This window comes from Magnolia sinica, chromosome 10 (genome assembly GCF_029962835.1).
Source record: "Magnolia sinica isolate HGM2019 chromosome 10, MsV1, whole genome shotgun sequence".
In the NCBI taxonomy this organism is placed as follows: domain Eukaryota; kingdom Viridiplantae; phylum Streptophyta; class Magnoliopsida; order Magnoliales; family Magnoliaceae; genus Magnolia; species Magnolia sinica.
Genome location: NC_080582.1, coordinates 17960128 through 17985528, shown reverse-complemented (window position 1 = coordinate 17985528; position 25401 = coordinate 17960128). Strand labels below are relative to the sequence as shown.

General features: G+C 38.5%; 1 protein-coding gene, 1 long non-coding RNA gene and 1 pseudogene across 2 annotated transcripts; all 3 read right to left on the bottom strand.

Moving 5' to 3' along the window:
• Window positions 1-15941: 15941 nt before the first annotated feature.
• LOC131258106 (probable copper-transporting ATPase HMA5) lies at window positions 15942-17598 on the bottom strand. The gene is made up of 3 exons (XM_058259172.1): window positions 17115-17598; window positions 16402-16656; window positions 15942-16285 (listed from the first exon to the last, which is right to left on the bottom strand). Exons 1-3 carry the CDS (start codon window positions 17328-17330, stop codon window positions 16142-16144), a joined length of 615 nt encoding a protein of 204 aa, XP_058115155.1. The 5' UTR covers window positions 17331-17598; the 3' UTR covers window positions 15942-16141.
• Window positions 17599-18369: 771 nt separating this feature from the next.
• On the bottom strand, window positions 18370-19785 carry LOC131258105 (uncharacterized). Its single transcript, XR_009177881.1, has 3 exons — window positions 19393-19785; window positions 19199-19276; window positions 18370-19062 (listed from the first exon to the last, which is right to left on the bottom strand). It is a non-coding gene; the product is annotated as an uncharacterized LOC131258105 (long non-coding RNA).
• A 14-nt stretch (window positions 19786-19799) lies between these two features.
• LOC131258104 (probable LRR receptor-like serine/threonine-protein kinase IRK) lies at window positions 19800-21317 on the bottom strand (annotated as a pseudogene).
• Between the last annotated feature and the right edge of the window lie 4084 nt (window positions 21318-25401).

The window sequence follows — 25401 nt, the reverse complement described above, 5'->3', positions numbered from 1 at the left end:
AAATATAGAAATAGAAAGTTAAGTTAATTTCTAAAATAATTCAGAAAAAAACCCTAACCTAAAAATAGAAAGTAGAAAAACCCTAATCTTAAACTAATTCCAAGACTCGTTAATTTCAGAAAAATGCAACTGTTAATCCCCGCTAACGACGCCAAAAACTTGTTCACAACCCCAAGTGTAGGGTTGCGATGTACTAATAATAATCTCGGTGAGACTGAGGTCGAATCCATAGGGACTAATCTCGTGAGTATTCTAAAAGTACCTAGAAGAAGATGAAAACCTAAATCTGAAATATTTGAGAGAGTAATTGTGATTAAAGTAATTAAAACTAGTGAATTTAAAGGTGGGAAACTAGGGTTTCCAAGGATATACCTGTAGAGATCAGAGAGATCTATGCTTGATTCAAGGACACAACTGGAATCAGAGTCCCATCATATCCAATTGGAGGATATCTCAGTAAAATCAAATCTGAACTTCCTTTGACCTAATTCTCAATGGAAGAGCGGTGTGAGAACCAGAAATGATTCCATCAAAAAACCATGCCCATGAGACAAGGCAAACAACAGGAATTATCAATCCCACAACCAATCTGAGAGAATTGTAAAAGTTAGGAAGGATTCCATCATCCAACCATGCCCAAGGGACGATGGTGAACAACAAGATTTCCTAATTTCACAATCTCAATAAATGAAAAGAACATACTCAAAGCTATCGCAAATTTATTGTAATTTGAGTCACAACAAACCATTAAAAACTAAAAGTATTCCTTATAATCAAACTAGAATTAAAGAGAGTTCAATATAAACATGAATCAAAGCAATAGAAACATCCCATCATACTACAAGCTTCACCTCTTAGCCCTAGCCAAGAGATTTAGCCAACTATATCCATGATTGGACTATTATCTCTAAAGAAAAACATAAACACAACTAAGGAAGAGGAAGAAAAACTGTTGGCGGTGGCTTCTCCACGCTTTTGCTCCATTCCCCAAACCTTAGATGATGCCTAGGAACATCCTAGGGAGTTCTATTTATAGTAGTGGAACTCCAACTTTCGCTCCTAGTTGGAAAACTCTAGAAATCGCATCAAATTTACGCTGTTTTCCAAAATAGACTTCCCTCTGCGCAATTTCATAGAATGACCCAGAGTTTTAGAATATGCTTCTTCAGGACAATTTCAAGAATATGTTCGTTTTCAGGACAATTTCATGATTCCTTTTCTTCACTTCAAATATTTGATTCTCTTCATTCCTCACTTGGTTTTCTTAGATCTTTGGCATGTGAATTCTTCAATCTTAGTCTCCTAAGATCCATCCCTTGCCTTGGTGATTCTTGAGCATTAAATCCATGCTTTTAGCACCCTTTTCAATCTAAGCTCTTAAATTCACCTTGCAACACAAACATGAGTAAAATAGAATATTAAGCATTATCATGTTCATAAAATCAAGTGATAAATGGGGTCCAATATGCAATATTTGGCCCTCAACAGGGAGCAATGGCCATTTTCCAGGTCACCCTTTAGTGTGGCCTGAGGCTCCTTTTGCAGAGCATGGTGAGACGAGTGCTTGCTTGTCTTAATTTGGCCCCGGGGCAGCTGATCCCCAACGCATGGAGGGCATTGATTGGTTGCTCCGTCCTTTGGTCCGAACTTGAGCAGCTCAAACTTACCGTCGATGAATTCCTCCACATGTACTAAATGGAGCCTAACCGTTTTCACCAAGGCTGGTACTATTTTTCTGCCTGGAGGGGAACCATAGGGACCGTTATCACAGACGTCCCGACCTCCAACAAGAACTGGAAGGACAAGTGGTTCTGGGCCTTTGGCAGTTAGGAAGTATTGGGCTTGACCTTTCACCGTAGTCTATTCCCTACCGCATTCACTACTCCAGATCGGCTTTCTCTGGACTTAATTCTTTCATCGTTTAGCAATTGGTCGGCTTCAAGTGTTCTTATCCGTTTGCGTATATCTCTTCTTCTATTGCAGTTATCCCCAAGTATCCTCCCAAACTGGATGCTAGATCCCTTACTTGAGTTCAAGGAGAAAGATTGTTAGGAGAGGAAGCTCGGTCTTGGAGAGTACTTTTTAACTAGAGCTTTTGCTTAAGTCGGGTCTTGATACCGTCCTCATTGGCAAGAGCTTTGGCCGACCTTAGGACTTAGTGAGTTTTGTGAATTTTGTAATTAAATCCCCTTCTTTTCTAATGTAGAAATGCTTAAAGCTTGTCCCTTGCTGAAGCCCGTCTCTAAACGCAAGGCCCCTTCTCTTGAGGAAATCATGAGGGAGAAGAAGACAAAGAAGAAAAAGATGACCTCCAGGAGCAAGGGGAGGGCCGGTCCTTCATCTCCCACTATCGTAGAGACTGAAGATGAGGCGACAGCTGTGGAGCTTTCCCCTGTTGCTACTGAAGTGATGGTTGAGGCGACCGCTCACAAGGAGGCTCCCCCTGCAGAGATCCGGGGAGCTGTCGAGCCTTCTATCGAGGCCCGACCCGTAGAGTCTGGTGAGACCAGTAGGCCTTCTGCTGTATCCATCGACTGGGCTACCTATATGCAAAAAGAATGTATGGTTTAAATATAATTGCCAGTGGTCCATGTTCAACGTGCATTGCCTTGCCTGATTGGTGGAGCTACCATATTTTTGCATATGTTCTTCACAGAGGAGCCTGCCTAATGCACTACTCATATGCTCAACATACTCAATAGGTTGGCATATTCTACATCCTAAGGAGCGTGTATCAAAGGTAATGTGTGTGGATGGGGTTTCTTACAGGAGAACTAGACTACATTAAAGTAGTATGATTTAAGCAACCTACATGAGATGCATGCCTAGCAAATTATATGCAGTTCATCACACTTAAGGATCTCCACAATGTGGAAAATGATTTATAATTATCCGCCTCGCCCTGCATCCTATTCTATGGAGATTCGTCGGCGTGTCCCACATTTAACATGGATTTACGCAGTTATCCCAAGACGACGCAACACATGACTAGATGAATTACGTGACACGATTTGTTCATGAAGTAACTATTTGTGACATCCAATCCCTAAGGTGATGTAACACGCATTGCGAATTACTTACATCGATTAGTGCACCACTACGCATGATACATGGAATAACGTGTCGCCCTAGGAGCCACTACCAAAAACGCATTACGTCCACGATATTTATTTGATTGCTAGAAGTGGGATTCCCAATATAGTACTTACACCAAAGAGGGAAATCCATTGAATCATGGGAGCTTTAAAATTAAAAGACACATGGCCCAGCCATAAAGTTAAATAACACAAGGTTAACATAATAAAGGAGATAAGTAGCAATGGTTAACTCAACAAAGAAGAGAGTAGCAATGGCCCAAATCAATAAAGAGGAGAGTGGCAATGGATAACTCAACAAAGAGGAGAGTTGCAATAACCAACTCAATAATAAGGAGAGTGGCAATGTCCAACTCAAAAGAGAAGAGTAGCAAGAGCTAACTCAACAAAATTGATAAAGGCAATGGCAAGGCTTGTATCCACATAAATTCATAAAGATCACTCGTAATTAACATCATATCGTAATTCTCAAAAGGGTAAATAAGTGTTGATGGTAAACTAAACAATTGTAGAGAGAAAATCATAGTAACATGAAAGCATGTAAAAGACAAGATTAATCATATCATCTTAAAATAAGGTAAGCTCAAAGGAAAAACCCTCACCTCTAGCGTCATATCTCCCTCGAGGGTTGTTGGAGTTTTGCATATGTGCTATGGAGTTGTGTTCTATTATGAATTTAAACAATTCGAGTGGTCTGATTATTTCCTGAACTGTCTCACATAATTAAGATCATTGAATAAGTCATTGGCTTATCAAGATAATCTATTAGATATGGACTTAGGGCATTTCACACCGGGCTTGAGTGGGGTAGCCCGTGGGATGCGGAGATACACTCAGGGTGGGCGGCCCATGTGATTTGGGGCCCACGAGTCCACAAGAGGGTCCGGCCGAGGTCCTAACTCATAAGATGTGGAGCCTGAGCTATGAGATAAAGGGATTAATTCGCCATACTTTATCAGTTTGAGCTTTTAAAACAAGAGTTTAATTGTCATACATCAAATTGGTATCAGAGCGGGATGTCTTATGTTCGAGACTCCTCACCGGTGGTGATTAAGATAACGCCAACCTCATGACTGGATAGGCATTTTTTTAAATCTATACAACCGTCGGTAGGGTCCACCTATTGGACGGGTTAGTCGTCATATAACACCATTTAGAGACTTGAACTTGAGTTTTTGAGATTTTGGGTTACTGTGTATTGTTTTTAATGATGTGACGCAACCCATGGCCGGATGTCTAACTTTTGGGGTTTAGTCTACCTCTAATAGGGAAATATGTTGGATGCATGCACCACGTGGGCCTCACAACAGTTTGCTACCAAGCCAGCGTCCCGGTACTCTTCTCCTAGTCACATCACACAGCCCAATTGATTGATCTGAACTGCTCATTACGTTCACAAGAGATATTACAAATTAGGAAAAAATAACACTGATTGCATGATCCAAAACATCCATAATTTCTCTTTATTTTTGTAGCCAACCCACATGATTTTCTAACAAAAGTGACTCTTAGGAATTACAAGATGAGACCCAACAAGTATGTTGATCAAATTGTTTATTGTATGGATTTTCGTGTAAATGATCTGGTCCGTCCAAATTAAGGACTAATGAATAAATAATTACATTTGTCAAATTAGAGTGCTATTTCCTGGATAACCCATAGTATTGTGTTATGGACGATACATAATGGGGTCCATAATCTCATCGGTTTCAATGACTAAACATTTGGCTCTAGCAGCACTCAATAAAATTCAAACGGAATTGTACAGTATTTCCTAATGAGCATTGTGCAAAACTTTTTTGGGTGCGCACACATTGTACCAGTACCACCACTACCTTTCTATCAGGTGGGACACGTTGTGAGAGTATGTCATCTCTCCTGTCCAATTGGGTGGCCCTCCATGATATTGACACCCAAAAATAAGGTCAATCCAACAACAATTAGGTGTGCAACACCATAGAAAACAATATAAAGTTGCACAAAACCACCGAAATTTGAAGTAAACCAATCTAATGATTGGATTAGCCTGTTTTTTGGTCTATACCATGATCATGGTGGGGTGCACCTATTGAACGGGTTGGATGTCATCTGAAACCATTTGGAGCGATGCACTTAAAATTTTGAGGTTTTGGTAGTTGTGCATTGTTTCTAATAATGTCATGCGCCCCGGTCCGGATTGTCCTAATTCATGTGTTTAGTGCACTTCATAGTAGGTCAATCTGTTGGATGAATGCAACACGTGAACCTCACAAAAGCATGCGACCACCGAAGTGTGCCCCATGTCTTGTCCCCCGTACTTTTCTCCTATTTTCACCCGGCACTTACACGGTCCAATCAATCTATCTGAACTGCATATTAAGTCCATAAAACATTTTATGGGCCACTATGCAAAATTAATACTTATTGCATGATTCAATCCATTCATGACTTCTCTTTATTTTTCTATCCTGCCCATGGTGGGATGGTTAGGATTTTCTACAGAAGTGACGGTTTAGAATTACAAGCAATTATCTAAATAATGGGATCTAACTGATAGGTTGATGAATTGTTTATTGGATTGGTTTTTCTGTAAATGATCTGGTCCGTCCAAATTAAAGGCTAATAAATAGATAGTTACTTCTTCTTTCTAGGGCTGTCAATGGGCTCGGCCTGGGTTGTGCACGGTCTAGATTTTCAACTGTTTGGGCTGAGCTTAATGGCTTGGGCCTATTCAAAATTTGATTTTGCCTACCCGGGCCCAGACTTTTGACAGTCCTACTTTTGTAATATTAGAGGCATGTTTCTATGGCATCCCTGATATCTGTGTTGGAACGAATGTATAGTCTAGATCAAGCGATTGGATTATCATATTGGCCCCTCGGTTTTTATAATTAGATCACCATCACGTGTGACGTGTGTGGGCATGCTAGAACCGACCGTGTAGCTTGATCCAACCGAACAACTTTTGACCTCAATTGCCAAGAAAGGTAGATATGTTCGAATTTACCATATATGACCAAGATGTGAAAAGAACGACCGCCTACTCGACCACTCGCCAAATATTGTTTAAAATTATTAGACGATTATTAGAAGGTAGAATTCATCCTTTGCAAATGAGTTGCACCTTGTCATTCATACAAAAGGACTTTCATATACAAAAGAAAACAAAAAGAAAACACTTAAAGTCAACCACATGAAGCACCTGCAAAGCACATTTCCAAGAGAATTGCTTGTATTTTAGTAGAAATTGTCTGGCGTATGAGTATAGACTTGGATTACAGCTATTGAGTTATCACTGCTCATAAGATAGGATTAGGCTACTGGTTGTGCTAAGGAATGTAAAAGATAAATTGTGCTAATGAACATAATGGATAATTGATAGATTGATTTTTTTTTTTTTTATTAGGTTGGTATGAGACACTTTTCTTCGTTGAATTTCTTTCCTATGTATAAACTTCCTTTAGATAGTCATCTAAATGCTTCTTCCCACGTTCAATCGATTACAACAATTGCTTCAGCACCACTCCGGCCTTTCAGACTCTTTCTGGAAATATGCCGTAGTAACCGCTTAAACATCACTTTTTCTCTCGATCATGTTCCGCCTTTTATATTATGCAACCAGTGTCAATTATTATCTTTGCAACAAGCGCTCGAAATATCTTCGAAGATTCTATATGTGCTATATACTTCTCGTGTAATGACACATGTCATTTCTTAATTGGTTCTTTTAGAAATGACCAAAAATAGGTTCCAATATGTTGCTTCGACTGTAGAAAAAAAGGTAAAAGCGACGTGGTGCGTTGCTCAATGCAATAAACACGATTAGTTTTCCTTTCATGTGTCAACTCTCTATTAATTTTGCTTGGCCGAGACAAAAATTAAATGATGGTTTTGCTCTCATTAATGTGCATGTTCTTGACTGATATCAAAAATTTTCCTTTCCATGTCCGTCATCATAACATGTAGTAAACACTTGAATCATATGAGTCATAATTATCCTTTCATTAATATGCATGTTCCTGACTAATATATACGCAATTTCAAATTAGTTTTGATTTCTACCTCTTGCTTTTTACGTTTCTTCTTCTCCTTATTCACAAACTCTTCAAGACCTAAACTTACTAGTGCTGCTACCATGATTACCTCTTCCTCTTCTACCCCTGCAACCTTCCATCAGATAGATCTCATCAAAGAAATAGACACTCCTTTCTTGTGATCGTATATGATATCATCTTCGATGTCCCCGCCAACCAAAGTAAAAACATTTCTTTCACTTGGACCGGTCTTCCATCCAAAAGTTACCTAATAAGAAATTCCATCTGCGGACCAGCTTTTCCCTAGTTGTTCAGACGGGAGATTACTACTTCAATTTGAGTTCCCGGATTTTGTGACTGCCTTCGCAACTTCAAGATCCTAGATGAAACTAATGAAGAATGTACAAATTGGTACAATCGCATACTCCAACAGCATTGTGATACATTGTGACCTTGTGCCAATACATAGTGACATCTGCCAATGAGAAGCGACGGCCATGAATTCCCACTGCCTTCAACTAGCTAGGCATAAGGGGCTGTGTCCTGTGCTACCATATATGGAATGATTTTACATGGATTAGATTCACTCGATCGATCAAGTACACCACGCTTTATTTGCCCAGGCCCAAAAATCAAGCCAATTGAAAATCGGAGTGAGCTACATCATAGAGAACACAAAATTTGCTTTAAAAGCCCACCATTAGAATCTACTAAATCATGCGTGGTAGGGTCCACCATGGTATGATATACCATCCAATTGAGTCATCTCATGATGCACCATGGCTTGAAGAAGGGATGCACTTAAAAAGGCATTTCAAAACTCATGTAGTCCACTGTAGAATTTAGAGGATTAATAATGATTTTACACCCTAACGTATTCTGTTGCTTACCAACTCCAACCTTTATTCTTTGGGAACTTTGGTGATCTAGGAATGGGCCTCTTTATGATGATAGAGCTATGAAGACTCAATCAGTTACCACCAAAGTTTCTTGGTGGCTGACCACTATTGTTCACACCCCAAGTATAGGGTTGTGATGTAGTAATAATCTTTGCAATAGTCTGTGGTCTTATGGCAGAAACCCCCTACCGGTTGGGTGAAAGTGAATGTTGAAGGGTCCTCTAGGGGAAACCCGGGCTTGGCTGGGGGTGGAGGTGTTTGTAGAAATGACAAGGGTGACTTCATGTTTGGATTCGCTTTTGGTTATGGTGTGATGTCCAATATTGGAGCTGAGATTCGTGCAGTTCATGATGGGCTTCTTCAATGCTTAGAAAAAGGTTTCTTGAAAATTGTGGTGGAGTCAGATTCAGATTTGGTGATTAAGGTCTTTAATGAGGAAGCAAACATTGGTTGGATATGGAAAGGTTGGAGAACCATTACGGAAAGACTTCGGAATCTAGTCATGGTGGAGTTCAGACACGTGTTCAGGGAGGGTAATGCTTCGGCTGATGCGCTCGCGCGTGTTGGAAGTGTGTCCCAAGTTTGTTTTATTACTTCTTGCAAGGCAGATTTACCTCAGCAAGTGAGGGGTTTCCTCTTCCTTAACAAGATTGGACTCGGATCGATCAGAGAGAGGAAGAATTAAGGCCTTCAGTCTCTTTTCGTGTTCCTTTGTTTTGTCTCTTTCGGCCAGGAGGTCCTGGCTTCTTTACGATAGGTCTTCTATAGGTTCTTTTTTCCTACGAAGACCCGAAAATCTGTAATTTTTTGGATATTTATGAGATGCACTTAAAAAGGCATTTCAAAACTCATGTAGTCCACTGTAGAATTTAGAGGATTAATAATGATTTTACACCCTAACGTATTCTGTTGCTTACCAACTTTTTGTGTTGGTCTGGAACTTGGGTCCAATCTGAAGATGAGACCGCACGCCATGGACTGAATAGATTTGTTGCAACTTTCCTTCACACTGGGGCTATGTAGGAGAAGTCACACCCGGTAAATGCACCTCCATCCTATGAGTGCAAAGGGCTCAAGGGGTCTACCATACATATTTGAATGGGAATCACTACACCTATTACCAAGGAGAGTGCAATAATGAATTTGTGGGTCTCACCATGATGTGCGTTAGCTTAGTAAGTGCATGGCCGAAAGTGGGAGGAAGAAATCAGTATCTTCTTCATCTGTGATACACCTCAAATGCATGAGGACCCTCAAATAAAAAAGGTTAATAAAAATCTAAGAGATATAATTATTAAGAAATGAATAGTCTTTTCTTTAATATGACTTATGTAATTCCTACGTATATTAAACTTTAAGCTTGTAACTCTTCTAGAATAATAAACTTTTTCTTAAATAACAAGAAAATGAAAGAAGAAGATGACTTTCATTCTTGACCCAAAACTCTGGCAGTCCCAAGAAGTTTTCATGGTGATCGATCCTGTCCTTATTTTTTCCTATAATATGTACTAGTTTTGCTTCTTAGCAGCTTTATTTTTTAGCTAAAGTCTAACATAATCTATAGCACTGGTGATTAGGTTGGATGTCACTTACTCATTATGACAAGCCTTATATAATCATATAACATTATGTTATATACAGGTCCTTACTCGTGCCTCAGTGGTAGACTCACAAGAGTTTCTTCACAAGGTCATGGGTTCACTTTGGTGTGAGTACGTGTGTTAAAAAATAATAATAATAATAATAATAATCTGCTGTCCGAATTTACTTGCCTTCAATAAGCTGATTGTCAGCTTCTTGAAGAACTAGACCCACCATGTTCCTAAGACCCATGCAGCTAACGATAAGCAAGTCAGCGATGCGCATACGTTATAGAAATGACCAGTATTCCAAATTATATTACGTGCGTGTCTCGCCTGATTGGCGACTGGCCTTTCTGCTTGCTTTTACTTTTGATCTATGAGATTCACGGTGAATAATGATTAGCTGAATCCACAGTAGACAAGTCGGATATTCTCAAAGATCCGTCCGAGCAGCACGCAACATGATCGCAAAAGGCAAAAGGAGTCACTTCATGTCAATTTCATGTATGACGTGTCAGCATACATGCCGTTGGTACTAAATTTAAATTCATTCAGTAACGAGCCCACAATTTCATCAGAACGAGCTATCTGGAATAGATGATTGTACTACCGACAAGAAAATAAGATGGAAAAGAAAACTTTCAGTTGAATCTCATTAAACTCAATAAATTGAAGGTGCGTTTGGATTGCCCTCCATCTGGAATATGATTGTACTACCGACAAGAAAATAACACGGAAAAGAAAATTTTCCGTTGAATCTCATTAAACTCAATAAATCGAGGGTGCGTCTGGATTTTCCTACACGACGGTAAACCATAGTAACGGTGTAATGATTACACCTGACCCCAGGGGTTTGCATTGGTATGCCTTGAATTGTTCTACAATGGATGATCCAGGTTGAACAGAGTAGGATAATCCATGGTTGAGGTTTTCTATGGTTGGATATTTGTAAGATCGTACTGTACTGAAGCATGTGACTCTTTGGAGTGGGCCTCACTATTCACAACAAAAGTGAGTCCAATTGATAGACTATCCGCACATAAACTCCTATACGATGGACGAGTACACCGAGTCAGAAGGTGTCTGAGAGTTTGGGAATTTACATAAGCAAACTTTGGATCACACGAGATTATGCAAATGAAAACGCAAACTTCCAGCTAAAAACTGAAATTTTAGAAAAAATTTACTATTTTTAGTAATTTTAATTTTTATAGAATTACCTTATTTTTAGAGTTTTAGATTTTCATAATTTTTTATTTTTTAAAAAATAACTCATAATCATATTAGGACTGCGGCTTTAAAAGAGTTTTACTGTAATTATGAGTCTTATTACGATTAGAATTTTGTTATTTTTGGTAATTATGAATTTTAGTTTATTTTATTCGTTATTAGTGGTGTAATTAAGACTCAAACACATTAAAAAATTATTAATTAATAAAATTCTATTTTTTTCTTGTGAATTCAAGAAAATACCCTTTCTCATTATCCATTCACCATTTTCCCTACGTCAGTTGGTATTAGAGCGAGGCTTTTCCTAGATAATTACATTTAATGAAGGTGCGTGCAACAATCCCATGGATGATACTCCAGGGAATAATCATATAACAATGATGACATTTGAAGCCTTTCATCGGGAGAAAGCAAGCCATGTAAGGACTACAAGTAATGATCAACCTTTTGACAAAAGCCATGGGACGGGTCCATGTTCGTGGAACTTGTGGTCATCATGTTTGTGGTGCGACACTAATAATGAATTGCAAGCCACCGCTCGATAATGATAAATCACAGTCCGCTACTTTGATCATGAGAAAGTCATTGTATATGACAAAGATAGAGATAGATTTATAACGGCACTACATTTTTCAAACGAGGTGAATTGTAAACCAAAAGTATGTAATGTAATTATCGATATCAAGAGCAACGAGAATCTCGTATCAAAGATAATATTGGAAAAGTTGCAAATGAAAATAGAAAAACATCCCTCTCCGCATATGATTGGATTGATCAATGAGATGATTAAAATAGAAGTAATCGAATGATGTTGTATATCATTTGTCATTGGTAAATATTATAAGGACAAAGTAATATATGACGTAGTTAATATGGAAGCTATCATATGTTACCTAGTTGACCATGGAAATATAATATTGATGTTACGCATAAAGACAAAGATAATGTATTTATATTTATTAATGATAGTAGAAAGATTATCCTCACTCATATGGGAATGGAGAACTAACCCAAAACTTCTAAAGTGGAGGCATAGTCTCTCATAACCAAACATGATTTCATCAAACAATCTGAGGTGACGGGAGATGTAGATGCATTAGTTGAAAATGACAAAGATGTAGAGCCCATGTATATCCCAGAGGATTTGAAACCAGTGTTATAAGAGTTCAAGGTGATTATGCTTGATGAACTTCCTATGGAGTTATCTCTTATACAAGATATACAAAACCACATTGATCTTAAGCCTAATTTTCAATATTTTCAGAAAGAGTGTGAGCTCTTGTAGGCACAAGTGGAGGAAGTGATCCATATAAACAGGTCAAGTCAAGGGGAGCATGAGTACGTGTTGTGTCAGCTAAAGAGCCTAATGTAAAGTATAAGGAAATGATGGAGAAACACTGGTGCAAGAATTTTATTATTATTATTATTATTATTATCATGAGCTGAGCTCCTTGAGTATAACTCTAGGATGTGGCACAGATACATTCCTAGCATGGTTGGACCAAAAGGAGGTGATTGGTCATAACTTTTGATCTGGGTATCGTTACAGGGCGTACAAGCTATCAATCTTTATTGCACATCCAGGATGAACCAACCCACAGTGTGTCATGTCAGTACATTTCACAAGAAAACGTGCACTTCCAGCTCAAAAACAAAATTTTAGAAAAATTTACTAGTTTTAGTAATTCCAATTTTTGTAACATTTCCTTATTTTTAGAGTTTTAGATTTTTCACTTTTTTAAAAAAAAAATTACTCCTAATCATGTTGAGAATTTTCTAGCAAAAGTTTATACGGAATTTTTATTTTTAGAATTAGACTTTAGAAGAGTTTTTACTATAATTGGGACTTTTATTAGTGTTAGAATTTTACTATTTTTGGTAATTACGAATTTTATTTTTTTTCTTTATTATTGGTGTAATTGAGACACATACACATTACAAAATTATTGATTAATAAATTCTGAATTTTCTTTTCTTCTATTTTTTTTTTCTTGTAGATTAAAAAAATACCCCAATGGATTCAAGGCTTTAATCACTTGAGGAAGATGGTGATTTTTCTCATAATCCCTTCTCGCTCTTCCATGTGTCACCGACTATGACTTGTAAACAGTTATCCATGCATGACAGGTACATATCCAATTCAAAACAAATTAAATGTCGTAATCAACATATGCATCAAGTACTCACTACACCAAAATTCCTCTTTAGGAACAGTTTTAAACTGTGGCCAAATAGGGCATCGCAAAAAATTAGGGATGGTTGCAAAACCGTTCCAAAATTTTAAATTTACCATTCCTAAAATATGGCATAGCAAAAAATTAGGGTCGGTTGAAAACCATCACAAAATTTCAATTTCTAGAACATTATTTTTTATTATTTAGGAATGGTTCTAAACCCAAAAAAAAAAAAAGAATCACAGAATCACAGCAGTGCCACAAATCACATAATCCCAGTTATTAATTCATCGGACCCATATTATAAGCACCTTGAATTATGATGCTTTATATCATTCACATGCACGAAAAAAAGAAAGATGCATTTCTATCACTAAAATCTGTGAGTCCCTTTCAGCCCAAATGCACAACAACATTGCCTTCAAAAGAGCTTTCCACAATATCTTGCCTATTGGGCCCCATGGGCCCATGTTCAAATGTTGTAAATTGGTATAAAAGCACATATGGGTTGGATGCTCAGCTGATACCTATTCAAATTGCAGAAACATGATGCATCTGTCCAAGGCCTAGTCCTCTACTTGCCACAAGCAGGAAAATCCTGCTACAGAGAGGCATCTAGAGTTAGGGCCCACTAAATAAACAGTCTGGATCTACTAGCTGACATGTCATATGTCGGATAATTGGGAAAGAAAAGCATCCTTATAGAAAACACAGTAATGGAAGTAAAAACTAGTCTGAGAAGAAAAAATATAGTAATACATCTTTCTTACGTTGATACACAAACACACTACAGAAATATGCAAGTACTCAACACTGTTAGATGAAGGAGCCCACCTGGTCCCATGGCTCTCTCTCTCTCTCTCTCTCTCTCTCTCTCTCTCTCTCTCTCTCTCTCTCTCTACACTTACCGAGAATACAATTGCAATGTACTAGGGAAGGTGGTAGTGTCAATTTTATGAAAGAAACAGTCAAGAATGCAATAACAAGTAATGGTGTAAACACCACAACAATCAATCATCAAAAGGAAGTCAGTGAAGTGTGAAAGCCATACATACCAAACAAATGATAAAAAGAAAACAGAATTTAAAAAAATAAATAAAAATCCACAAACCTTGCAGCAAGAAGCGATGAAATGCACTCAATTAGCTTAAAAATGTAAATGCACACAAAAGAATACAATTCAAATCAAACAACTGATCTGTACAACTGTCAAAATGTAATAATTAGAGCATTTGATTTTCAAGTAGAAGTTTGCTGGTTTAAGGCTTGACTGATTTAGTTGCATTTCATTTTATGGTGACCTGGACAGCCATGATTGCCAGTTTCATTCCAAACATGATCCGACAATCCAGTCCAGTCTGGGTTTTAAAACAGTGCTACATACAACTATTTTCCATAAGCAGAACTTTTAGACTAATTGCATACTTCAAGGGACTCAGGTTTGATGATGATAATGATTAAGCTTTTACAAAAGAAGATATTCATGTTTGTTTTATACTATCGACTTTTGCTGGCGCTATGTTCTGGGTGCCGGCAAAAACACGTTTAAGAAGCGTTGCCAATACCCTATATTGTTGTAGTGTTTAGATAATGGTCTGCAGCACCTATCTTTATTTCCTTTATTTATTTTTATTGGCATAACATTGCTGTCTCTATAATGACTTTTGCATTCATTATTCCATACCCCCAGGAGGGTAAGCATGGAAATAAGCAAGAGGTCTCTCCTATCCTGTGCTAGCCCATCTCTTATATATGTGTGAAATGCCTCAATCACATTCTGAAGCTGAGCAGATATATCAACCTGTAACAACATAAAATGAAAAGATGTTTGGCAAATTACTAAACTCATACTTAGTGCGCAAGCTTCTACATAAATTTACTGAAAAGCAAAAAGGGAAAAAAGAAAACAGACGCCCTAAAAATGAGAAATAGTTCTCCTTTCCTAGATTGTAACAATCCCAAATGAATAAACAAGTGAGTAAAGAATCTCGAAAACACCACAAAACACACCCGCCACACATGCATGTGTTACCTTTGGGTATAATTGGGTGATACGATAGAGTTCATATAGACCAATGGAGTAAGTCTGCTTGTCACCGATTTTCTTGAACACTGCAGCAAGTTCTTGCTGTTGTTATGTGAAGCCGCAACATAAATATTAGCAGTCAATAGAAAATTCAGCAAACAAATCTAAGATTCTGGTCAAAAACTACACCACTCATTAAATAAGAATAAACACATCGATACGCAAAATTCATTTTTGGCATATGAGAGATTCAGGGTTTACCATTCATTTCTGCACGTGGAGAAGCTAGTAGTAGATTTTCATATCAAGAATTTAAAGCATTTAAAAGAAAATTACTAAGGGCCTGTTTGGATGCCTGCAAGTTGGGTTAGTGGGAAGTGAATATAACTAGAATTTAAAATGCATATTACCATATGTTTTTTCCAAGAAAGTTGGCTCAGTGGGAAGTGAATAAAATGCATATTACCAACACTCAGGACTGATAAATTACAGCCATTTCCACCATCAGAAGCCCAACTATCTATACCTCCTCTAGTTGCCATTAATTAAACCAGCACAATAGAAAAACACATTTGCAGAAACTCAGCCAAAATTCATCAATCGCAAAGAGAAACATGAAAAAAGCAAAAGATAAATTGGACACTTCAGATCTTAATATATGAGTTCCGACACAACAGTATTTCCAGACACATGAGCAAGGAAATTGCCGCTATAATTTAACTAAAACCAGATTCCAAAGAAACAGCCTATGAAAGAAACCATGTGCAAAACATTACTAAAATTCATGGCGAAGGGAGGAAAAAGAAACAGAAAAGAACTTCAATTTTTTTTAGAGACAAGATATCATTAATAATTTATCAATCTAAAAGTCTTTGATATGGAGTAGTCCAGACTCAAGACAACCCATCAGATACACAACCTGCAAAACTCATCAGCTAAGACAAGAACCCCTAATCCCAACAATGACCCCCATACGGCAATTAATATTTCAATTGGCATTGGACGCCCATTTAGACTGATGTCAACTGAACATCCAAGATACAACGAACCAGCCATTTTACTCAATTGACTCAAAAATATGAAGGATAATGTGTTTTAATACTGTGTCTAACAAAAATAGATCAAGGTGCTACCTGTTCAGCATGAGGAGCATCAGGCGGTGAATTGTCAATCATTTCCGCATCAAGTGCATACTTCATACATTGCATTTGGAAATGGAGCACATCCTTTCCACTTTCAGATAGACAGTAGTACAAACAGTTGAACTGTTGTGCAAGAAATAGTCGAAAGGTTGCATGATTCAAGTGGTTGCTGATAACATTTCAATTTCAAAGTGTAATAGAAAGAAATCAAGAATTAGATATCGATCATTCATGCCTACCTTATGTGCACTCTCTAAGGCTTGCCCCCCTTTGATCAACACACCTTGAGAAGCACCAACACCAGTACCAACCATCACAGCCGTTGGAGTTGCAAGACCCAGGGCACAGGGGCAGGCTATCACCATAACAGAGATGCCAAATTGAAGAGCAAGCTGAAAGCTATCCATGGAAGATGGTATCCAAGATTTCGGGTAGCCATCCAACTTTCCAGCTAAAAACCAGGCTAGCCAAGTGCAAAATGCGAGAATAATGACCTATAGAAGTTAAAAGAGGAACAATTCAACTTGAGCCAATAAGTGGACCTTAATTGTTTTGAACTAATTCTCATTGTGTTTTTAAATGCATTGAAACCATCCTCTGCAAGCTTCTCACTCTTCTTTTCACCTTGCATCATTGTGAGAAAATTCAACATATAATGCAACTTAATAACTAGAAGTTTTCTAATTTAACACATGTATAGCCACAGGTAGGCCCCATTTTTAGATGCCTTGACAGAAGTATGAATTGGGTCCACTCATTTGATGGCACATAATTAATGAAACAAGTGAATGGATAAGATAAAGTGGGCCCAAGTTGTTCTAGTGGTCCCATTTATGTGTTGGGGCCCACCTGATAGACGATATGGATGCTCCATCCATGTCATGCACAGCTGTGCATATGGGATCTGAGACACTCATGCATGGAAAAGGCGTGAAAAAGAATATGCACTTACAAGAGGCACAAAATACATCGAGATCCTATCTGCAAACTTCTGTACAGGAGCTTTGGCCATCTGCGCCGATTCAACAAGGCGGACAATTTGTGAGAGAGCACTCTCCGATCCAACATGTGTGGCTTGAACATGCAACACCCCATTTTCATTAACGGTCCCGCCGATCACACCATCGCCCTTCCTCTTCGCAACAGGCCTTGCCTCTCCTGTTATCATACTCTCATTAACATGGCTCTGCCCCCATATAACAAAACCGTCAGAAGCAACCTTACCACCAGGCGTTATTTTGATCACATCATTCTTTTGTATCAATCTACTATCAATCTCTTGTTCATTTATCACATTGCCTTCTCCATCAAAAGTCAATAACGTTGCTATTTCAGGTGCCAAATCAAGCTTGGCAATGGCCTCAGATATCTTCCCCTTAGCCAATCCCTCTAAATACTTCCCAAGCAGAAATAAGGATTCAACGCTCTTAATGTTAATTTAATTAAGCAAGAAATGGAAAAGAAGTCAGCATCTATGTGGTTTTCTGATACCAGCTGATGCATTATCTCAGGCATGTAGCAGTAATGAATTACAAGTTTACAACATCTTGATGAATTGGGAGTTGAACAGTCTCCTGATCAATTCTTTCCATACAAGGGGTCCATGTCTTGGATCACTGAACCATGGGTGTCAACTATACAATACTGAAACCTGGAAATATTGTCCATAACATGGGTTCAAGGATCATAAACTCCTCTACCATATATAGAAGAGAAGTGCTAAAACAAGTAGCACTTGAACATTTTAGCCTCCTTTCAGATGCACAAGTGAATTGAATTCCAAACAGAGTTTAAACAAGAAGATATTGAAAAAATTCCAATGGCAATTCCTAGTATTCATAATGAGGAAGAACTCTCACATTTCAGTCCTTTCAAGATCAACTTGAAAGTAACAATGCTTGTGATGTGGATCTCAATCTTTCAATACTAATGCTAACGAAGGTAACTATAAGTTGGATTTTTCTAAAACTATATAATGAGTACTAACTACCAAATGGAAGAAAGACAATAAAAGTTTTTGCCTAACGGATATGCTGCTGTACTTTCTATACACATGTTGGACATGGCAGTTTATGCAAAAAGGAGTGTCCTTACAAAACCTGTGACAATCCACTTCAAATAGTTATGCTAGAGGACTGATCACCTACAGCTGCCTACAGATAACCTGTCATCCCATCCAATTTTGTGTAGGATATCTGCACGTGTAGGATATCTGCACCATGGAAAATGGTAGGCTCCATCTTGAAGATCACCCACTTCGAAAAATAAGGCGAATCCACACATCAGTTGGGCCACACCCTGCATGTTGAGTCAGACGGGCTACCTGATGAGTGGACCAGCCTGATTTCTGTGCTATGTGATCTTCACGATGGCCTACCATTTGCATGATAATGACATCATAAAAGATGGGACTGCATCATAACTTATTCTACGAGTGTAGGTGATCAGTTCTTAGCTATGCTAATATGATTGGAACTAGTTAAGACCTTTCTTGGATGCATTGATGATTCTATTTCTCATATGCATTAACTCTTAAGGAATGAAATAAACAACCTATAACCATTAGCCAAAAGATTTTCCATGTGCTTCTTTATTACTATAAAAACACTGGACAAGTACCATTCATGATTTCTACCAAAATGAAAAGAAAGGAAAAATCAAAAATAAAAAATAAAAAATAAAAAATAAAGAGTTACCAGAGCTAACCTTTGGGTTGGTGACCAAGAGGTCATCCCCCATTATCTGTACTCGTCTCCAATCTCACAGGTTAACTTGGAGCAATGCTCCCATTCATCTTGATCAAACAGGTCTTCTATTGATACAATTGGATACTCAGCCACAAATGATTTGTAGAGATCTTTTAAAGCATTTCCTGATATCTTCTGCGACCAGTCATTTTTCTGTGATGAATGAAAACCAAAAAAAAAAAATTAATTGGAAGTCACAAACTGAAACCGATACAACATGAATTCAATTATGTGTCATCACACTGCAACTTCTGGCCATCAGAGTTGCAGAAAAAAGAAGAAAACATACCTCTTCTTTGAAGTTCAGATCATAGGTTTTATCAGTGCCATAAAATTCAGAAGCGGCAACATCCATTCCAATAACAACCTATAAGGAAAAAAGACGCAAGTTTTTATGGCTTCTATGTCTCTCTTGAAGAGAAATGAAAATTCTTTCAACTTATTTATAAATGAAAACAGAATAGCCGAACAAAGAAGACTCACTTTTCCTGTATAGCCTGCTTTGGCAATGGCAATCTTGAGCAACTCAAGGCCTTCTTTATTCTCCTGAACTCCCAAGCATGAAAAAACAGAGTAATAAGTGCATCTGAATGAGAAAAGATAGATGATGCCAATGGTTCAAGATATTGATGATGTCAATGGTTCATGTATCATCCTCAGTGGAAACTGCATCATTAGTATCAATATTTTAAAACCCAGACCAGAAATTGCCCCTTTTTTATGGGCAGTTCGGTCCAGATGGTCAGGCATGCTTGGTCCATTTTGGTCCGGAAATCTAATTAATTCAAATTAATTAGAAACAGAGAAGTAACAGCTAATATGCTGTTAGCCTAGTGGTTAGATTGTTTGGTTTTTAAGTGAAAGTGTGTGTGTGTGTGTGTGTGTGGGAAATGTTCTTGCTTAAATCAATAGCATCCACAGCCTTCAATTCCCCAATGCTTGCTGGAAACTGCACCCACAAGAGAATTCCCAGACATATTCAACAGCTACAAGTTACTAAAAACCCCAATGTCGGACAGAATTTTTCCAGAAAATAGGTTTCCTGATAAATCCAAGGTCTTAAGGTTCTCATGCAATGCCTCCAACGACCCAGTAGGAGGATTTTCAATCAACCCACTTAAATTGTTGTGTGAAAGTGAAATCCTTTGCAAACCCAATTCGAATAACCATGCAGGAAGATTCCCCATCAACGAATTCCGGCTAAAATCAACTTCCAATAGGCTTCTGCAATTGACAATTGACTCTGGCAATCTCCCAGTCAATCTGTTTCCAGAAAAGTTCAACATCTTCAGCGTCATTAGGTTTCCCAATGAATCAGGAATGCTGCCTGAAAATCCATTGTCCGACAGATCCAAAGACTCCAAGTTTCTCATATCTCCAATCCATGATGGAACTTCTCCTGAGAATGAATTCGTATGTAAGCTCAAAGAACTGCACATTGCGAGATTCTGCATTGAATCTGGAAGGGTCCCAGATAGTGAATTCTCACTGAAATCCAGTGACTTTAGAAGTAAACAGCCTCCAATGTCATCCGTAACTGCCCAGTAAGCTGGTTCTTCCTTAAGCTTATCATTCTTAGATTGAACAACCATTGGATCCTTTTGGAATCTCCGTGGTCAGAGAATTACTTGAGAGATCAAGTGATCTAAGACCATTCAGAGACCATAGCCCGTCTGGCAACTGACCTGAAAGCCGATTTGATGAGAAGTGCTGCAAGCGTCGAGCACAAGCCCAAACTGGGGAGGATCACGACCGAGAAACTGTTCTTCGCGAGTGAGATAACCCGGAGAGACTGACATTGTTGAAAGAACTCCTCCAGAATGATTCCAGAGAGACTGTTCTCGCTGAGGTCAATTGATTGCAAGCTCCTAAGGTGGGCAAGCTCAGGGTTTAAACTTCCAGTGAAATTGTTCTTTACAAGGGATAATCGACAAAGGAATTGGAGCTGGACAAGGCCTCAGCCAATCCAACAGATAGAGAGAATCCATCAAGGTCGAGTTCAGAGACCTGGGTCATCCTAGGGTTGCATTTCACACCAACCCAGTTGCAAGGATAGTTGTCATCTTCATTCCAAGAGTCCAGCTTAACATCCGGATCTTTGAGATCGGCCTTGAAGATGATCAGTCCAAGGACATCATCATTGAGAGTTGGATCTTCTGATCGGAGAAGAGCTGGAAGAAAGAAAAGAAGGGCGAAGAGCTTCATTACCTTTCTCATTCTAGTCACTAGTTGGCAAATGCTAGGCTGCCATTAATGGATTGTTTCCAGGATTTTCAGATTGGCGGAAGATTCTCAACACTAACCATTCACCGAAGCAGATATGTTGATTTCTTGATTTTCCAGAGATTTCAAGAAGGAGAGAAGCTCAAAAACACGAAAAAGATTTTTAAAAATACTCCAACCTTTAGAGTGTTCGCTCTTTGCTGTGCCAGAGGAATGGTGAGATTGCTTCATAAACAGAGATTTCAAGGAAGCTGTTGCTTAGGAAACAAGCAAAAAGGCTGATTTTAGAAACTTCCAGATATACAAGGAGAGAAAAGCTATCCGCAGATGATTTTTTGATGGAATTTGCTGGAAAAGAACAGCTAAAGATGCCAGCGCTAACCCTTTAAGAAGCTAAAAACCTCTATTTCGGCTGTCTGAGCTCAATCAAATCAAAGATAGCTGCATAAGTGACGATCTTGTCGATCATTAACAGTACTTGAAGAATAACAGCAGAAAATCACCCGCATTTGGCACTCGAAACCGGATTTCTCATGGAAACTGAAACTCGCAAATGCCGGAGGACACGAACGCAAGAGATTGCTCACATTCAGCATCCAAAACGAGATCTACCAAACAAATCGAAGATATAGGAGAATGGCAGACAGAAACTTACCCTCGAAATCTCTCCGAACCGCAGATTCCAAGCTTCGAACAACAGGATAATCCGATAACCGATTTTTACACAGGATTTCAAGGACAATACCAGGAAATCGCTGGCATTCGCGTCGAGAAACGAGATTTCTTACAAAAAGCAAAGAAATCGACGAATCGTGAACAGGTTCCAAAACAAAACCCTAGAAATCAGTCAAGACAGTCGATTCTGAGCCTAGAAACACCCAAAAAAAATAAATTCAGAAAATCAGAAAAAATTGATGTTCCAAGCAAAAACAGGACTAAACCTCTCGCTTTCACCTTCCGAACGAGGTTTCTCACGGAAACAGGAGAAAAACCGAGCGATGCAGCTACAAAACCTTAGAAATCGCTGCACAAGGTAACGTCAAAGCAAGAAAAACAACCAGATTTCAAGCTCCAAAAGCAGAATACGTTGAGAAAATTCTCAGGAAGAAGCTTCTAGACTTCTCATCTCAGATCAAAAGATCAAATGCACAGTATTTCCAGCCAGTTCTGCTTCCTTCCGCTGGAGAACGCCGCCGAAATCTGACACACAAACGGCAGAAAGAGCAAAAGGAAGAGGAGTATTCTTCCAAAACCCTACGAGTTGGCCGGAATCTTCGGCTGGAAACGTCTCCGAGCTCTGCTCTCGTTGCCATGGAAAAACAATGGATTAAAAAAAATAATAATAAATAAAATAAAATAAAAAAATTGAGGGTGGGATAGGTTTTCGAAATGAAGAGAGATGAGGAGAGCCCGCCCTTGGCCTATTTCCCTAGCTATGGCACGGGCACGGGCACGGTTTAAAACCGTTTTAAATAGGCAACAGGCCCCTTGTACATCTCTCAACCAAAATCATAACCGTTGCAAATTTATGATTTTGGTGTTGTGCTACGCGGTCGACCTCCTGGAACTTCCAAAGAAGTTGAGCTGTGTGGGCCCCACCATGATGCGTGTCAAACTTCCACTTCATAGTTAGATGCACCATTATATGACAAGCCTCGGTCCTAAAAGTCAATTCAATACATGATTTGTGTGGGTCACACCACATACAAAAGCTGAGAGGGGTTACCCTCCCATTAAAACATTCATAATCATTTATTGGGTCCACCGAGATGTGGTTCACAAATCCAGCCCATCCATTATGTGTGTCCCACTTGGATGAGTGGTCTGCATCCAAAATTTAGGTGGCCCCCACCAAGTGCTTTTATATGTTTTAGGCTTTTCTTCACATGATTTTAGATGATATGGCTCACCTGAGTTCATTATACGGCTGATTTTTGGGATATCCCATAATTTAAGGGAGACCCATCAAATGCATGATGTTGATGTTCAACACGTATCACGGTGGGTGAGAAAAATCAATTAATAGAAAAATCTATGTTTTTCTCTGTGTGTTATTTTTAACAGTCAAAATAGACTGCTATATATAAACTTACAAGAGTAAATCAAGATCCTAAATTAGATCCTAAATTATAGAAAAATAAAATAAAGATCTATCTAATTCCCTTGATTGAAGGGATTACAAATCTCCTAAATATATACATAAAATAATATCCCTTAATTTAAGTTAACATAATCTTAACACTCCCCCTCAAGTTGGAGCATTTATATTCAGCATGTTGAACTTGATTCTTAATTCTTTAAACACATTTTCTCCAAGAGCCTTCGTAAAAACATCTGCCAGCTGCAAATGAGATGGAACAAATTTGGTAATAATATGACCATTTTGTATCTTTTCTCTTACAACATGACAATCAAGTTCTATGTGTTTGGTGCGATCATGATATGCTGGGTTTGCTGCTATGTGGAGAGCAGCTTGATTATCACATAGTACCATTGTTGGTCCTGTAGAAACTTGCATATCATTGAGCAAAAATCTGAGCCAAGTTAGCTCACAGGATGCCGCTGCCATGGACCTGTACTCAGCTTCTGAGGATGATCTTGAAACTGTTTTTCTGCTTCTTTGCTTTACATGAAATCAATGAATTCCCTAAGAACACACAATAACCTGTAGTTGATCTTCTTGTCATAGGACAGTTTGTCCAATTAGCATCACAATAAGCCTTTAAGGCAAAGGAATTGCTTGAGGAGGAAAACAATCCTAAACCAGGACTGCCTTTCAAATATTTGATAATGCGAAGAGCAACATCCCAGTGAGACTTTCTTGGAGCATGCATAAATTAACTTAAAATATTAACTGAGTATGTGATCTCTGGCCTTGTAATTGTGAGATAGATTAGTTGTCCAACTAATCTCCTGTAGCAAGCTGGATCATGTAGCAGATCACCTTGATAATCTATGAGCTTTAGATTTATTTCAATGGGAAAGTTTGATGGTTGAGCACCCAAGTATCTAACATCTTTTATGATCTCTAAAGTATATTTTCGTTGAGAGATAACAATACTTGCTTTGGACCTTGTAACTTCCAACCCAAGAAAATACTTAAGGAGACCAAGATCTTTAATATGAAATTGTTAATGAAGAAATTGTTTGAGACTTTGTATAGCAGTTGCATCATTTCCAGTTATTACTATGTCATCTACATAGATAAGCACCATAGTTGTAGATGAACCTTTAGTCTTTACGAACAAAGAATAATCTGAATGTGATTGAACAAAGCTAGCCTGTTTGATAGCATGCGAGAATTTTGCAAACTAATTTCGAGGGGCTTGTTTAAGCCCATAAAGAGACTTATGCAGTTGACATACTAGTTTCTCCCCTTGTCGACAAAGACCTGGTGATGGAGTCATGTATACCTCTTCCTCTAAATCACCATGTAGGAAGGCATTGGTCACATCCATTTGATACAATGGCTAAGCAGCAGCAACAGCAAGAACACAGCGAATAGTGGTTAACTTGGCAATAGGAGCAAATGTTTCGGTGTAATCCAAGCCTTCTTGTCAAGAAAATGCTTTAGCGACTAATCGAGCTTTGTAGCATTCAATTGTGCCCTTGGAATTATATTTGATACAATATATAGACCCATTTGCTACTAATGGGCCGATGACCAACAGGCAAGGGAACCAAGGACCATGTCTTTTAGGTAGTGAGAGCATTAAGTTCACGTTGTATTGCCTCTTGCCATTTGGGATCTAAGATAGCCCGAGCATATGAGGTAGGTTATAGGACACTCGAAATGGTATTAACAAAGTGTTTATGAGCAGAAGACAAAGAATCATAGGAAAGATAGGTACTTAAAGGATACCGAGTACCTGACTTAGTCAAAGATGCCTGTTTTGAAGTTGCAGTTGATGGCGTTGTACTAACTTGTCCACAATGAAAATCTTGAAGGAGGGTGGATGGCTGTCTGACATGTTCACTTTTGCGAAGAGGAGGTGCAGCAGGAGATACAAAGGAAGAAGGAGAAGAAGGAGAGGATGGAGGAGTGATCTCGGATGATGAAGAAACAGGAGGAATTGCAAGTGGAGGTGAATCAGTAATATATTCAGATATCTCAGGTTGGGAAACAATGTTTTCTGGTGAGGTTTTTGGAGCAAGAAAAGGAAAAAATGATTCATGAAAAATGACATCACGGCTTGAAAAAAATTGTTGAGTGTTGAGATCATATAAGCGATAGGCTTTTTGGCCTACAGGATAACCGACAAAGATGCA

Bases quoted from the DNA above. Each gene is read 5' to 3' on its own strand.
- LOC131258106 (XM_058259172.1), bottom strand. From the start codon at position 17,330: ATGATAACAGGAGAGGCAAGGCCTGTTGCGAAGAGGAAGGGCGATGGT. The intron at 16,657-17,114 runs GTAAGTGCATAT...TAACTTCTATAG, and splicing joins CGATGTATTTTGTGCCTCTT to GTCATTATTCTCGCATTTTG. The intron at 16,286-16,401 runs GTAGGCATGAAT...CTTGCACAACAG, and splicing joins CCTTAGAGAGTGCACATAAG to TTCAACTGTTTGTACTACTG.